The 13,907-nt window shown below is 40.5% G+C and overlaps 1 protein-coding gene across 1 annotated transcript; it reads left to right on the top strand.

The window, feature by feature from the left end:
• The first annotated feature begins 889 nt into the window (after positions 1-889).
• On the top strand, positions 890-13,832 carry jam3a (junctional adhesion molecule 3a). Its single transcript, XM_055880199.1, has 9 exons — positions 890-1,318; positions 9,347-9,415; positions 9,518-9,631; positions 9,740-9,892; positions 10,462-10,664; positions 10,816-10,915; positions 11,347-11,479; positions 11,762-11,813; positions 11,968-13,832. The coding sequence occupies exons 1-9, from the start codon at positions 1,270-1,272 to the stop codon at positions 12,001-12,003; spliced, it is 909 nt and encodes a 302-aa protein (XP_055736174.1). The 5' UTR covers positions 890-1,269; the 3' UTR covers positions 12,004-13,832.
• Positions 13,833-13,907: the final 75 nt, after the last annotated feature.

The following is a 13,907-nucleotide window of genomic DNA, read 5'->3' as shown; positions in this document are numbered from 1 at the left end:
GTGTCCATTGCTTGTGTTTCTTGGCCCAAGCAAGTCTCTTCTTATTATTAGTGTCCTTTAGTAGTGGTTTCTTTGCAGCAATTCTACCACAAAGACCTGATTCACACAGTCTCCTCTGAACAGTTGATGTTGAGATGTGTCTGTTACTTGAACTCTGTGAAGCAGTTATTTGGGCTGCAATTTCTGAGGCTGGTAACTCTAATGAACTTATCCTCTGCAGCAGAGGTAACTCTGAGTCTTCTATTCCTATGGCGGTCCTCATGAGAGCCAGTTTCATCATAGCGCTTGATGGTTTTTGCGACTGCACTTGAAGAAACTTTCAAGTTCTTGAACTTTTCCGTATTGACTGACCTTCATGTCTTAAAGTAATTATGGACTGTTTCTCTTTGCTTATTTGAGCTGTTCTTGCCATAATATGGATTTAGTATTTTACCAAATAGGGCTATGTTCTGTATACCCCCCTACCTTGTCACAACACAACTGATATACTCAAACGCATTAAGAAATAAAGAAATTCCACAAATTAACTTCTAAGAAGGCACACCTTCTAATTGAAATACATTCCAGGTGACTGATTTGTTTTCGAATTTTGCATTGTTTAAAGTTGGAGATGGCCTATCATTCACGCAAAGTGATGAGACTGGGTGTGTATGTATACCTCCAGGATAATATGGTAACATGCATAGGCTCTCGAACAAATCAATAAAACCAAGGTCATCCAAAATTAACCGTTTTTAATGAAGCCAGAAACGCAAGTAATTAATCTCAGTGATTGACAGAATGTAATTTATGATTGAGTTCCTAGGCAGATTCTCGGTTGAATTTGAACGCGCATCGGACAGTCCAAGCACTTTGAAACCAACGCCTACGGTGACATACAGCACCGCCCACCGGGCGAAATGGCGTGAAAAGAGTGTGTACTGTCTCGCACACCTTAACCTGTCATGTTCACATAAAATTAAATTTGCATTGTTTAGTTCTCTGGATCAAAGCTGTGATATGTCAGAGAGGGATTACGGATAATTCATCTTGTTTGGCACATTAGTGAAATTGCATTGTTGGATACCATCATAATAAAATAGATGTAAATGTATTTCCGGTCTCGGGACTTATCCGTCTTCCGCCCTGATGCCCTTGTAGCTATGGAAACTCGTCAATGGCAACATCCACCAGCCTGTTCACCCGTTTTGACCAGGGGCACCGAGTGTGATAGCTAGCTAGCTGGCTTTATGTGTGCCAGAATTACCGATCCATTACCAAGGTTTCAAGATGGCGTTACAACGACTGACGGCTGTGTTCATCCTTTACTCGATTCTCGGTAAGTTATTTTAATTTCCACTAAGATAAGGTGTAGTTTAACGGTACGTGTTGTGCATTACAATTTAATAAATCACAGCAATGCTTTGTTATGGAAATGATCGCGCTGACTAGACGGGCTTCCTAGCATAGCTTGGCCAGGTCTGTAAACATGCTGAGGATGAGCCACACAATTATTAGATGGTAATTAATTAATTTATACATGCGTTATAATGACATTGAAACGCTCACACATTCCTCAGCAGTTTTTCCATTCATATTTAAATAAAGAGAGAACAAGTTGCACACACACTGCTTTTGTAACGTTGGGCTCTCTTCAACTGTCACTCAAAGTATGATGATGTCAACCGCTATTTCCATCCAGGCTGTCAGGTAGGCCTACAGTTCATTGTGTGAGTTATTTGTTTCTGGTAAAGTCTCTCTGCTACCGCACGGCAAGCTGTACCAATGTACCAAGTCTGGAACCAATAGGACCCTGAACAGCTTCTTGCCCCAAGCCATAAGACTTCTAAACAAGACTGCTAAATAGCTAATCAAATGGCTACCCGGACTACCTGCAATAACCCTTTTTTGCACTAACTCTCATGCACCGACTTAATGCACACACACTGGACTCTACCCACACACTCACAGATACTTACACTGACACCACAACACACACACATACAACATACACACACACTACATACGCCAACACACACATAACATGCACACACATGCATAGTGATGCCACACACACACACACACACACACACACACACACACACACACACACACACACACACACACACACACACACACACCAACACTTTCATTCACCACATACGCTGCTGCTAGTCATCACTTTAGCCCTATCTATATGTACAGTACATAGCTACCTCAATTACCTCGTACCCCTGCACATGGACTCAGTACTGGTACTCCCTGTATATAGCCAAGTTAGTTTGTACTCCCTATATATAACTATGTTATTTTTACTCATTATTTTTATTTGTTATTCACTGTGTCACTATTTCATATTTTTTTTAATGATCATGTCTTTAACTCTGCATTGTTGTAAGCATTTCAATGTTAGTCTACACTTGTTGCCTACGAAGCATGTGACAAATAACATTTGATTTGATAAAGTAGCACTGTGACAGCGGAAGTGCTTTCAGTAAGACTTTACTAGGACTATCTATGTTTTGAATACATTGTCTTCTGTCAACATTACTCCTGCGCTGCAACTACAGGTCAGAAAGATAACATTATAGCCAAGTCAGTCTCTGTGTGGTATTGACTGATTATTACAGTTTTATTCACATACTAGTCTACTGCATTTGGCCAGTTTTAATGTTGGTAAGTTATTTGGCTGCTTTTACAGTGGCTGTGCTGGAATGTCTGGGAAATTGCTTTTTTTAGATGGACTGGATCAACAGCTTGTTTTTTTGTTTTTTTTATGTTGTTTTCATATTTAGCTAGAAGTGCATAAAGAGAACTGTAGAACACCTATTTAACATAGAGTGCATTTCACTCAGGTTATAGCCTCCTGTCTCTATACTGTATGTATTAAAACAACAAAGGGATTAGAGAGAGAGAGAGAGAGATGTTCTCTAATATTCACCAACAACATATGCCACATTTCTATCTATTTTACTGTCTGACAACATTCCAATTCTGATTAAATTCTTCACATAAACACATAGATCTCTTTCTTGATGTAGGCTACACAGTGTAAAGTTGGGCTTTCGGCTATGGAATGCTTTTATTCCAGGCACACAATAGCAAATCAGCCATTGTCTTCTTAATTAACCACAGATTCTCTCCCACGCTCTAAAAACTGTCTGGGACAACAAAGCCTCATGTAGGCGGGGATACAGTAAAGCTTGAACACCTAAAATATACAATGAGACAATAAGTGTCTGTCTGTAGGCAGCAAAAAAGGAGGAGAGTTAGGATAGAGACATGTAGTTTAAGCTATTTATAGTCTAGTAGTTCATATTATCTAAGTCTAAGTACATTGTAAAGGCATTGAAGGTTAATGAGTGGTTTTACAGGGATAGGCTGTCCTTGCTCTGTTTACCAGGGGAAGATTTGCTGGACACCTCTCCTCGTGTCTCTCAGGATGGCCAGTAACTGTTTGGTGTAAAAATAGCTCATGATGTACAGGGGTGGGAAAGTCAGCCGCAGAGACGGAAGCTGAGACCTAAGAGTCGGATCTCATCAGCATCCACAGCTGTGCTAATATGACTGTGTACTCCACTTTGGCAGGACCCATGTTTTCTCCACTCTCAGTGCTGGCTGACTTGGCTTTCATGTGCGATCATGAATTGTTAACCAGAAACATTTTAAATCAGCCGTGGAGTAGGGCTGTTGCGGTCATGAAATTTTGTCAGCTGGTGATTGTCAAGCAAATAACTGCCTGTCTCACGGTAATTAACCATTAATTAACATAAACACATTTAGCATATCCTGGCTTCCACACGTAGCCTACAAGCTATTGATGCAGACCTTTGGAACATCTACATTTTAAAAGTCTAATAAATCCATATAATATAGCCTATACCATCACAAAAATCCATTATTTATTTTAGATAGGCCTAAAGAAACATAATATGAAGAAAATGTAGTCTATTTCAGTCGGACCAGAATAACATACTCTGAGTTGTCCTTATGTTAGGTCCTGATCTGGCTATGCCGTATGGCTGTGGGCTTCACTAGTTCATTTAGCAGACAAGATTTGCTTAGAATTCCGTGGTATTATTTTATAGTATGAAGAATACAATTGAACAAAGCTGAATAAAATAGAAAGGATATTTTCTCTAAATGATTTGAGGAAGTGTGCACATGTGGCTATTCTGTGTTGGACGGTTAACAAAGAAACAGGTCCTCCTATATGCTTAATTTAGAGTTATTTATGCTACTTTAGTTGTGATACAAATGTTGGGCTATATGTTTAGATTTTTAATACATTCTAAGGCTGCATGATGCGACTCTAATGATGATTTGAAAAAAGTTGCATGAAATGCCTGAGCTCTGTTCTGTTTCTTACGCAGGCTGCACAAACTTCATCAGTCTCTCATTCACAATTTGACAATCACTTGAATATGCTTCAAATTTCCCGGCAGCATCACCTTTGTGTGGCCTTAATTCCCCCTAAAAATTAATGTGTTTTGCGGCCAGTGACCGTTGTGCCCTTGGACTGAATATAATAATTATAATTCCCTTTTCCCGGCTGCGTGCTCGGAAGTACCTCTCACTGACATGGCTCTTTCAGATAGCTAAAGTCTTATTAGCCAATGCCCGTCCACATTTAATTTTTGTCAGCCAACAAGATGAGTAGGCCTAACAAACAGTAAAAGCACTAGCCTATGTCAATCTACAATCTCCCATAGTACAAAAGTTGACCTATTCTGTGCGAGAAATAAATATTCCAAACATAGTCTAGGACAGTTGTGGGATGCGATATATCCCAAATTAATAAAACTACTAGCATTAAAAACATTTTTTTAAGGCAGATGCAACAGATCAGAATGTTTAGCTTAAAATGTTGATAAACTATTAGGCTATTTCTTCACATTAGAAGCACAGCAATGCGCACACAGCAGTAGGCTACACGCGCGAATGTTCCAAAATGCAATCAATTAGCGGGAAAACACCATGATCAAAAGTGAGCGCAAATGCGATTATGCATGTATTGCTTTTATTATAAAGATGCATTTTTATGGTGAAAATTATCTTTCTCAAACTCGAAACTCACGCTCTGCGTATATACAGTTGAAGTCGGAAGTTTACATACACTGTCACGGCCGGTGAATGAACTTGACCAAAGCACAGTGTTGTGTGCGTACATATTCCTTTTATTTAGGATGACGCCGACAAAAACAATACAAAAACAACTGTGAAGCTAAAGGCTATAGTGCCACAAACAAAGACAACTTCCTACACTGAAAGGAGGGAAAAGGGCTACCTAAGTATGGTTCCCAATCAGAGACAACGATAGACAGCTGTCCCTGATTGAGTACCATACCCGGCCAAAACATAGAAATACAAAATCATAGAAAACAAAAACATAGAATGCCCACCCCAAATCACACCCTGACCAAACCAAATAGAGATATAAAAAGGCTCTCTAAGGTCAGATCATGACAGTACCCCCCACCCCCCCCCCACCCCCCCCCCCCCCTAAAGGTGCAGACTCCGGCCGCAAAACCTGAACCTATAGGGGAGGGTCTGGGTGGGCATCTATCCGCGGTGGCGGCTCAGGTGCGGGACGCAGACCCCGCTCCACCACTGGCTCACCCCACTTTGGTGGCACCTCTGGTGCGGGGACCCTCGTCGCCGACCCCGGACTGGGCACCCTCGCTGCGGGCCCCGGACTGGGCACACTCGCTGCGTGCCCCGGACTGGGCACCCTCGTTGCGGGCCCCGGACTGAACACTGTCGCTGGAGGCTCCGGACTGGAGACCGTCGCTGGAGGCTCCGGACTGGAGACCGTCGCTGAAGGATCCGGACTGGAGACCGTTGCTGGAGGCTCCGGACTGGGGACCGTCGCTGGAGGCTTCGGACTGGAGGCCGTCTCTGGAGGCCGTCGCTGGAGGCTTCGTGCCATGACTCCTCACTGGAGGCTTCTTGCCATTGATCATCACTGGAGGCTTCGTGCCATGGATCATCACTGGAGGCTTCTTGCCATGGATCATCACTGGAGGCTTCATGCCATGGATCATCACTGGAGGCTTCGTGCCATGGATCATCAATGGAGGCTTCGTGCCATGGATCATCACTGGAGGCTTCTTGCCATGGATCATCACTGGAGGCTTCGTGCCATGGATCATCACTGGAGTGAGGAGACGTATGGGCAGTCTGGTACGTGGAGCTGCCACAGGGCTCACCAGGCTGGGGAGACATACAGGAGGCCTGGTTCTGGAAGCAGGCACAGGACTCACCAGGCTGTGGAGACATACAGGAGGCTTTGTCCTTGGCCAAACCACCCTGACCAAACCAAATAAGCGACATAAAAAGGCTCTCTAAGGTTAGGGCGTGACATACACTTAGGTTGGAGTCATTAAAACTCATTTTTCAACCACTCCACAAATGTCTTGTTAACTAACTATAGTTTTGGCAAGTCGGTTAGGACATCTACTTTGTGCATGACACAAGTAATTTTTCCAACAATTGTTTACAGACAGATTATTTCATTTATAATTCACTGTATCACAATTCCAGTGGTTCAGAAGTGTACATACACTAAGTTGGCTGTGCCTTTAAACAGCTTGGAAAATTCCAGAATAGGATGTCATGGCTTTTATAAGCTTCTGATAGGCTAATTGACATCATTTGTCAATTGGAGGTGTACCTGTGAATGTATTTCAAGGCCTACCTTCAAACTCAGTGCCTCTTTGCTTGACATCATGGGAAAATCAAAAGAAATCAGCCAAGACCTCAGAAAAAAATTGTAGACCTCCATAAGTCTGGTTCATTCTTGGGAGAAATTTCCAAACACCTGAATGTACCACTTTGATCTGTACAAACAATAGTACGCAAGTATAAACACCATGGGACCACGCAGCCATCATACCGCAGCCGAGACTCGTTCTGCCTCCTAGAGATGAACGAACTTTGGTGCGAAAAGTGCAAATCAATTCCAGAACAACAGCAAAGGACCTTGTGAAGATGCTGGAGGAAACAGGTACAAAAGTAGCTATATCCACAGTAAAACGAGTCCTATATCGACATAACATGAAAGGCCGCTCAGCAAAGAAGTAGGTACTGCTCCAAAACCGCCATTAAAAAAGCCAGACTATGGTTTGCAACTGCACATCGGGACAAATATCGTACTTTTTGGAGAAATGTCCTCTAGTCTGATGAAACAAAAATAGAACTGTCTGGCCATAATGACCATCGTTATGTTTGGAGCAAAAAGGGGGAGGCTTGCAAGCAGAAGAACACCATCCCAACCATGAAGCACGGGGGTGGCAGGATCATGTTGTGGGGGTGCTTTGCTGCCGGAGGGACTGATGCACTTAACAAAATAGATGGCATCATGAGGGGAAATTATGTTAATATATTGAAGCAACATCTCAAGACATCAGTCAGGATGTTATAGCTTGGTCGCAAATGGGTCTTCCAAATGGACAATGACCCCAAGCATACCTCAAAAGGTGCGGCAAAATGGACAAGGTGCGGCAAAAGGACAACAAAGTCAAGGTATTGGAGTGGCCATCACAAAGCCCTGATCTCAACCCTATAGAAAATTTGTGGGCAGAACTGAAAAAGCATGTGCGAGCAAGGAGGCCTACAAACCTGACTCAGTTACACCAGCTCTGTCAGGAGGAATGGGCCAAAATTCACCCAACTTATTGTGGGAAGCTTGTGGAAGGCTACCTGAAATGTTTGACCCAAGTTAAACAATTGAAAGGCAATGCTACCAAATACTAATTGAGTGTAGGTAAACTTCTAACCCACTGGGAATGTGATGAAAGAAATAAAAGCTGAAATAATTAATTCTCTCTACTATTATTCTGACATTTCACATTCTTAAAATAAAGTGGTGATCCTAACTGACCTAAGACATGGATTTTTTACTCAGATTAAATGTCAGGAATTGTGAAAAACTGAGTTTTAAATGTATTTGGCTAAGGTGTATGTAAACTTCCGACTTCAACTGTATGCCAGGTAGGCTCTACACCCGTTGTAAAGCATATTCATGTGCTTAATTTTAAGAAGTTAATTTGCCACTTTGGTTTTGATACAAACCAAAACATAAAGGCCAATGGCTAGGCTACATGAGGGGTTTGACTATGATTTGAAAAAGTCACCAAAAAAAGGCATGCACTGTTTCTTGCCTTAATGCACATAAGCGTGTGATAATATAGCATTCACAAGTGATAGCTAATCTTGTCACACATCAGCCTATTCTTGATTTAATCTTGTCTTTACATATACTAAATAATATATGTGTGACATTTTTATTTATTTAGAATGGACCATTATCATGCACCTGTTTCGAAACAGGGGCAGTGGGAAAAATGCACTACCGGTCAAAAGTTTTAGAACACATACTCATTGAAGGGTTTTTCTTTATTTTACTATTTTCTACATTATAGAATAATAATGAAGACATCAAAACTATGAAATAACACATGGAATCATGTAGTAACCAAAAAAGTGTTAAACAAATCCAAATATATTTTATATTTGTGATTCTTCAAATAGCCATCTTTTGCCTTGATGACAGCTTTGCACACTCTTGGGATTCTTAATATTAGGAAAGTTTAGAAATTAATATAGTAGGCCTAGCCTATAGAAATGTTGCACAACATGAGCTCATGGTCTCTCATGAAGTGTTTGAATAGATTTTCAAGAGTGATTAGAGGGACAATAGAGTGCCGAGTACCAGGCAGTTAGCAAGTTTGGTATGTTTCTAATGACCATCAGCAGCATCAGAGCTTGGAGAAGCCTAATTACCGTGACTAAACGGTCACATGGAATTTTTCTGCCATCATGACTCGTGTATGGCGGTAATACGGTCACCGTAACAGCCCTACCGCAGAGTGCTTTTATCTGTCTGGATTATACCTTGGAAGTACTTTATACACTCGGATGAATTGTGCTCCAATACATTACAGTCTGTTTTCATCCCTCATTTGGAGTCGTTAACACCGATGATGCCGACATAGAAGAAGGGACTGTTTCCATTACTCACTGTGTGTTCCTTTAGTAACTCTTAGGCCTCCCTAAGTATATCTCCCAATTAATTAATTTGAGAGTCTTTTGTAGAATTAGAAGTAAAGAAACATCACTGACTAATATTGAGACTTGTGCTTTCGTCGAGATGTGCTCCACTTGCCTCTTATATATACACGAGAAATGCTTCCGGAGATATGGTTAATCCTGACCCTAAGGTTCTTTCTCACCCTCTCTGTAGCAATAGGCCTACACCTCTTGACCCTCTAATCTGATCTGTTTAAAAGGGCATTGTCCTGGGATGAAAATTCTGAAGCTTGTCAATCAGCTTCTTTTTTCTCACTTCTTTTTTTGTCTTTTACAGGCTACATTCCATCACGTGGAGTAATCCTCCGAACCACAGACAAGACTGTGTGGGCAAATGAATTTGAACGTAAGTCACTGAAACACTGACTCATTCTCTCAGAATAATTTTTCAGGCTCTTCTGTTGTCTGTCAGTGTTTTGACATTGTAGTATCACCGTTTTCTTCCCAGCTATTGAGTTGACCTGCTTGATAGAGTCCATCTCAACAAACAACCCCAGAATCGAATGGAAGAAAATCAAAAACGGTGTCCCTAGTTATGTGTACTTTCAAAATCAAATTTCGGGTAAGATGATTCTTTTTTTAAGCACTTTACCAATACCAAATTGGCCTCAGAACTGTTATTATTCTCAAGTGATTGAGAGGTTGGAGTGTGTTTTTGCCTCTCTATTAGGGGACTTGGAGCACAGAGCCCAGCTGATCCAGCCAGCCAACCTACTGATCCTCAACACCAGCCGTGCAGACACTGCAGAGTACCGCTGTGAGGTCGCTGCCATTGATGACCACAAACACTTTGATGAAATTCTAATCAGTCTTGCTGTCAGGGGTGAGGACGTATTTTCATATTCCTGTGTAAAGTTTTAAGCCTGTAGTAGTTTGCTGTGTTTTTTCATTGTTGTTGTCTATTTCTAATTATAAACTGGGTGATTCGAGCCCTGAATGCTGATTGGCTGACAGCCGTGGTATATCAGACCGTTTACCACGGGTATGACAAAACATGTATTTTTTACTGCTCTAATTATGTTGGTAACCAGTTTATAATAGCAATAAGGCACCTCAGGGGTTTGTGGTATATGGCCAATATAACACAGTAAAGGGCTGTATCCAGGCACTCCGCTTTGCATCTTGCATATGAACAGCCTTTAGCTGTGGTATATTGGTCATAGACCACACCTCCTCGTGCCTTATTGCTTAAGTATAGACTGTGGTATGTGCTCCTTCTCTCTGTGAATAAACTGTTCCATGGGTGCCGTGGTATGGCCTCTGCCCTTAGCCTATGTGTATGTGTGTCTTACGGAGCAGTTGGGATAAAGTGGAAGTCGAATTCCAGTTGGACCTTGGTGTACAATTAGACAAAGAAATCTTATTTTTCCTCTTCTTCTTCTGTCTATGCAGTAAAGCCTGTGGTGCCCAGGTGCAGTGTGCCTGTGGCAGTGACTGTTGGCACGTCCTCTGAGCTGCGCTGCCTAGAGAACGAGGGCTTCCCTGCCTCACAGTACCGCTGGTTCCGCAACAACGAGGAGCTTCCCCAGGACCCAAAGAGCAGCCCCAAGTTCATCAACTCCACCTACTCCATTAATGCTGACACGGGTGGTCTGGTAAGGAATCAATGGGACTGGGAGGTCGAAAGGACACTAGCTATATGATTATCAAGTTTAATGAGACAGTAGATCCAACTGTTGGATGATGTTAGTACAAGAGAAAAGCTGTATGATCTATTGGGGTTGATTTTGGCGTTTTTCCCTGCAGAAATTCCGCAGGATGAGGAAGGAGGATGCGGGGGAGTATTACTGCCAGGCAAAGAATGAAGCTGGACATGCACAGTGTCCCGCACAGCTGATGGAAGTCTGTGAGTAGGCCATGCTGTACTAAATACCCAACTGACATTCTTACCGCGACTATGTATTATGTTTAAATATGTCAGTGTGTCATACCGCTGCCACACTGAACATACCATTGTGCGTTACCAAACCTGCTAGTGAGTCACATGCATCTACTCTAGTGCACATAAATCATAGTGGTTGACATGGACATGCATTCCAAGGTCATTCCTTTAAGTCAGGGTTCCCAAACTTTATTATATTATATTAGAAATATATCTGATTGGGCTTCTTGCAGTCTACAAATGATTTTTAATTATGTTCCGGCACCCTGACCATCCGCTCAAGAAAACAAATTGTCCTGCGGCTGAATCTAGTTGATGATCCCTGCTTTAAGTTGTTTAAATTTGGGTTCATGTCACCCAGATCTCATCTCAAAATGCCCTGCTTGTATTTTCAGATGATGTCGACATAGTGGGGATTTTTCTGAAGGTGTTGGCGGCATTGGCCGGATTCACTATTGTGATGGTGGGGGTTTATCATGCACACAAACATGGCTGCTTCTCCTCCGGCAAGGATCACACAGGAACCAAGTGAGTAGGGCTATGTAGTTTCAAGTTTCAACGTTTATTTGCCACATGCACAGGATACAACAGGTGTAAAAGAGTACAGTGGAATTCTTACCTTCATGCTTCATTCCAACAATGCAGTGATAATAATAGTAATATAGATAATAACCCAAGTACGATATAGGTTGAATGTACTGTACAGGGCTTTTAAAGCTGGACCAGTTTAATAGTGACATACTATGTGCTGTGAATTGCTTAGTAAGTCTTTGTGTGAACATTAAGGATTTTTTTGTGTGTGTGTTTTAGCTACAAACCGCCAGCGGCAGATGATGGTGTTGAATATGCCGAAGCAGATGAGGTGAATAAAATTCACGTAATTCTGTTTTCCATATTCTATATTATTATTGAGCTAAAATGTAATCACAATGTATTATTCAAAATGGCAAACAAAAATAAATATCAACTGCAGGTGGATGTATTTTTTAAATAATTGATATTCCCATTTCCATCAGGGTCACTTCCGGCACAAATCATCATTTATAATTTGAAATCTGAGATAGAAGACCGTCAAGAGGGGAAACACTGAAGAGGAGACACACTGAAGAGGAGACACACTGAAGAGGAGACACACTGAAGAGGAGACACACTGAAGAGGAGACACACTGAAGAGGAGACACACTGAAGAGGAGACACACTGAAGAGGAGACACACTGAAGTCAAAAGTGCATCAAATCCCATAATAGGGCTTCGTGTGAGAAATTTGAGCTGTAACATTGCACATTCTTTTTTGGTGCGCATCAACAATTAACCTACAAGCTTGCCAAAGTTATCATCTTGAAAAAGATCAATCATTATTTCAAAATTTCTGATAGGCAATTGCAACGTCATGTCCCTGTTAGTACACTGTTTATTTTTTTTGTAGCACAAATATGTTTTTCCTTAGTCGTTAATGTAACTACAACTACAGTACGATTTTAAAGCTTTGACATTTGAACTTCCACTAACATGTTCATCTAAACTGATGCTGGAACATTCCCCCATACTGTTTTTGGACAATGATTTTTGACTTCTAAACATTTCTACAAAATATACCAAGCCTGTTTTACAAAAACAGCCTTGCATAGCCTCTGAATGCAAGATGGACTGGTTTATGTTATTATGAAGGAAGGTTGTGTCAATATATTTGTTAATATATATATACTACCGTTCAAAAGTTTGGGGTCACTTAGAAATGTTCTTGTTTTTGAAAGAAAAGCACATTTTCTGTCCATTAAAATAACATCAAATTGATCAGAAATACAGTGTAGACATTTTTTATGTTGTAAATGATTATTGTAGCTGGAAAGAGCTGATTTTTTTATGGAATATCTACATAGGCATACAGAGGCCCATTATCAGCAACCATCACTTCTGTGTTCCAATGGCACGTTGTGTTAGCTAATCCAAGTTTATCATTTTAAAAGGCTAATTGATCATTAGAAAACTGCAAAATGGATATGTTAGCACAGTTGAAAACTGTTGTTCTGATTAAAGCAATAAAACGGGCCTTCTTTAGACTAGTTGAGTATCTGGAGCATCAGCATTTGTGGGTTCGATTACAGCCTCAAAATGTCCAGAAACAAATAACTTTCTTTCCATCAATTTGATGTTATTTTAATGGACAAAAAATGTGCTTTTCTTTCAAAAACAAGGAAATTTCCAAGTGACCCCAAACTTTTGAACGGTAGTGTACATACAGTCAGTGAGTGAGGCATGTATAAAAAGCTGATAATCTGTTACATGCAGAGTCAACGGGCACAATGAAACAGTCTGTTGTGCTTAATAAAGCCAACTAACTTTATTCTCTGCGTTCAGAATAACAAAGAAACATATTACAGTTATACAGTATAATCCCAGCATAATACTGCAATTTAAGATGTATTATGAGTATATCAAGTAATTATGATTTTTTTTTCAGAGTGCCGTTTCTGTTTATAAGTGACCTTCTGTGCTTACTAATTACCTACTTTATGAATATTGGACATATTGTCCAGTTTTGACTCACAATTAACTGTATTTTCTTTATGGACACAACATACAATATTAATGGATGTACAGGCAATACAACTTTGTTAGAAAAAAAATGTCTACACATACATTTTTATCAGTAACAATACATCATAAGTATTAAACAATGTTTCAAATTGAAATTGTTAAAAATTACTTTTTGAAACATTATTGATATATTTATTTTTTCATTGGTATTCTTTGTTTATAAAATAACACTACTCAGGAACTGTTGTAAAATTTTAATTGTTCATTCGTTGTAGTGCAAGAAATGGATACTGTTATATGCTTACTTCATTTTGTCAATAAAGACATAACATAAGTAACTGTATTTACTGTATTGTTGGGACTTTTTATTTGCAATTGACTACAGAAGAGTTGAACCTCTATTTTGAAAAATAATGCA

This window comes from Salvelinus fontinalis, chromosome 24, assembly GCF_029448725.1.
Source record: "Salvelinus fontinalis isolate EN_2023a chromosome 24, ASM2944872v1, whole genome shotgun sequence".
In the NCBI taxonomy this organism is placed as follows: Eukaryota; Metazoa; Chordata; class Actinopteri; order Salmoniformes; family Salmonidae; genus Salvelinus; species Salvelinus fontinalis.
Note: the sequence above shows the minus strand (reverse complement) of the source record. Positions and strands in the feature narration are given on the sequence as shown.

Coding starts and splice junctions, on each gene's coding strand:
- jam3a (XM_055880199.1), top strand. CDS start 1,270: ATGGCGTTACAACGACTGACGGCTGTGTTCATCCTTTACTCGATTCTC. Junction 9,416..9,517: donor GTGGGCAAATGAATTTGAAC/GTAAGTCACTGA, acceptor TTTTCTTCCCAG/CTATTGAGTTGACCTGCTTG. Junction 9,893..10,461: donor AATCAGTCTTGCTGTCAGGG/GTGAGGACGTAT, acceptor CTGTCTATGCAG/TAAAGCCTGTGGTGCCCAGG.